This window comes from Diuraphis noxia, unplaced genomic scaffold (assembly GCF_037042655.1).
Source record: "Diuraphis noxia isolate RWA-SAM2 unplaced genomic scaffold, SU_Dnox_SAM2 contig0005, whole genome shotgun sequence".
Lineage (NCBI taxonomy): Eukaryota > Metazoa > Arthropoda > Insecta > Hemiptera > Aphididae > Diuraphis > Diuraphis noxia.
Genome location: NW_028301715.1, coordinates 3,766,012 through 3,768,933, shown reverse-complemented (window position 1 = coordinate 3,768,933; position 2,922 = coordinate 3,766,012). Strand labels below are relative to the sequence as shown.

The following is a 2,922-nucleotide window of genomic DNA, read 5'->3' as shown; positions in this document are numbered from 1 at the left end:
CAGTTTTCAAATACAAAATAATATTATTCATCAAACATATAAACTGATAGCTTATCAGTAATCAACCAATAATAACATTGATATATCACTAAACTCTATAGAGTAAGTTATACCACAGAATAACCTGAATGGACACTCGCTGAGCACTCAAAAATATCAGTGTATCCATGTATATTGCAATTTACGACTTTATTACTTATTAGGCTAAAGGTAATTGCCCCTGTTCGGGGAATAACAGCCGCGCTAGAAACAAAGAATAATGAGAATTATCTTTCTACCGGCAGCACTGATATTCCACCAGGTGTTGCAAATCTGTACCCTATAAGAATTAAGAACCCATGCAAGCCGCTAGGTGGATTTATAAATCCACCTTGAACCTATGTTAAACTGAAAAAGTGTCTCTTCTGGTTATTCTGTGGTTATACTGTATATATACGTGCTTATTGTTCTTCTATTCTAACAGGGTATAGACCAGTCATGACCAACCCGCGGCCCGCGGGCCACATGTGGCCCGTTACAAATTATTAAAATAAAACAAAATATTCCAAAAAATATTCCAATTATTACAAAATACGATTTTAATTAATTTATAAATAAAAAATACAATAATAAAAATAAAAATAAAAAGTATATAAAAATGTTTTTAATGTGAAATTTGAACTTGTGTTTCTTTGACTAATAATGAAAAATCTGGTTGGAATTTAGTTGTTCCAATCCTCAAAATTGAATGAAGGTGTTCATCCGTAAGTCGCGATCTATGAACTGATTTTGTTTGTTTCATCCGTGAAAATATTTGTTCACATATATACGTCGAGCCAAATACAGTTGCCATTTTCATCATAATGTCTCTCAAAGCAGGGAAATCTTCGTGTGAAAGCGTTGAATAAAATTTTAAAATATCATTTTTTTTCATTGTTTGAAATTCATCATATTAAAATGAATTTGTTTTTAACTCGATAAGTTCAAGTTGAAAAGAAGTATCGACATCAAAATATTTAAATGTGTTGTTACGTCTGTAAGAAAAGCTAAATCCCACAACCAATTATCATCTTTAAGTTCTAAAATTTGTTTTCCCTTGTCGATCATGAACATTTCAATTTCTTTTCGTAGATCAAAAAATCGTTTCAAAACCTTTCCTCTGCTTAGCCATCGAACGTGATTATGATACACCACGTCATTGTACTCAGCTTCTATTTCGAGAAGAAAACTTTGAAACTGTCTATGAGTAAGGCCATGAGACCTAATAAAATTAACCGCTTTTGTTACAACAGACATAACATGTTCGAGACCTATAACTTTTCCACAGAGAGCCTGCTGATGAATAATACAGTGAATATTAATAGGAGGTTCAGTATTTTTCAATTTTAAAAGTTTATTTACTCTACCAACAAAACCAATATTCTCTCCTCTCATATTTGGAGCGCCATCTGTTGTTATGCAACTTAGATTTCTCCAATCGAGCTTAAGATCTTGAAGACAAAGACCTACTTTTTCAAATATATCAGCCCCTGTTGTTCGATTATGCATACTTTGTAAAGAAGCCAACTCCTCTGTTATATTAAAATTAATATCAATGCCACGAATAATTATTAGCAGCTGGGCAGTATCGGTGATATCGGTACTCTCATCCAGTGCTAGCGAAAAATATTTGAAATCTCGTGCTTTGTTCTATAGCTGTGTAAGTATGTTATTCCCTATATTTTCAACACGTCTGGTAATTGTGTTTCGTGATAAACTTATTTCCTTAAAAAGTTCTAATTTTTCAGGAATTATTTCTTCAACCACAGTTAAAATACATTTTTTTATAAAATCTCCCTCACTTAGAGGTTTAGTTTCACTAGCTATCAAATTCGCTACTTTATAGCTCGCTTGTACAACATTTGTTTTAGTTGAATTTTGTTTTTTAAATAAATTTGAAACATTTTGGGTGTGGATATCTTTTTTGAATGCTTCTAACTTAGTAACACGTAATTCTCCTAATTAAATAATATTACACGACATTAAGTTTTTGTATAACTTAATTATATTGAAAATAATAGCTTACCTTTTAAATTGCCGAATTTTGCTTCATGTTTTGTTTCATAATGTCGTTTGATATTAAATTCTTTAAAAACTGAAACCGTTTCACGACACACAAGGCAAACAGCTTTTCTATTAATTTCAATGAAAAAGTAACTTATTGACCATTTTTCGTTAAAAATTCGGTAATCATCATTGTATTTGCGCTTTTTTCTGTCGGACATTTTAAAATAGAAATTTTATGATTTAAAATCGATATCACCCGTGCACTATAAAGAGCGTACTGACTACTGATCAAGTTAATGTGTACCTACAACGTGTACCTCAATTTGTAATCTGTGCTATAGTCAATAAAAAAGATAAGAAAATCAGTCCAACATGTACCTCCATATTATATTGCAACCTACGATGTGTAACTAAATTATATTAAGATTGAGATTATGAGTACTTTTATATTTGGTGGCCCGCTCGATTACAAATGTTTACCAAAGTGGCACGCCGAGGAAAAAAGGTTGGGCATCACTGGTATAGACTATAGTGCTGGACATCAAATCCGGATAAATCCGTATCCAGATTACCAATCCGGATCAATCCGGTTTGAAACAATCGTCATTCGTCATTAATCTGTTTATCCGGATTACGGATTAAAAATTATCAATCCGGATTATGATACCAATCCGGATTAATATAATTAATTAAAATTATAATAAAAAATATTTGTGCATTCCGTCCACCTCAACACCTTCAGAAAGAGCGTTCTCATAAGTCATAACACAAAGCAGCAAAATTAAAATAATATTTGTTTTTTTTTTTATAATGTAACATTTTCTATGTACAAAAATTAAATAAAAATAGTTTTTCAAATTAACCATGTGATTTTTATTTAGTTACTACTTAGTACTT

At 31.2% G+C, this 2,922-nt stretch overlaps 2 protein-coding genes across 2 annotated transcripts; both read right to left on the bottom strand.

The window, feature by feature from the left end:
- Positions 1-560: 560 nt before the first annotated feature.
- LOC149054749 (general transcription factor II-I repeat domain-containing protein 2-like) lies at positions 561-2,533 on the bottom strand. Its single transcript, XM_089228103.1, has 2 exons — positions 2,045-2,533; positions 561-1,976 (listed from the first exon to the last, which is right to left on the bottom strand). Exons 1-2 carry the CDS (start codon positions 2,241-2,243, stop codon positions 1,669-1,671), a joined length of 507 nt encoding a protein of 168 aa, XP_089084229.1. The 5' UTR covers positions 2,244-2,533; the 3' UTR covers positions 561-1,668.
- On the bottom strand, positions 949-1,527 carry LOC149054750 (general transcription factor II-I repeat domain-containing protein 2-like). Its single transcript, XM_089228614.1, has one exon. The coding sequence runs from the start codon at positions 1,525-1,527 to the stop codon at positions 949-951; it is 579 nt and encodes a 192-aa protein (XP_089084740.1).
- Positions 2,534-2,922: the final 389 nt, after the last annotated feature.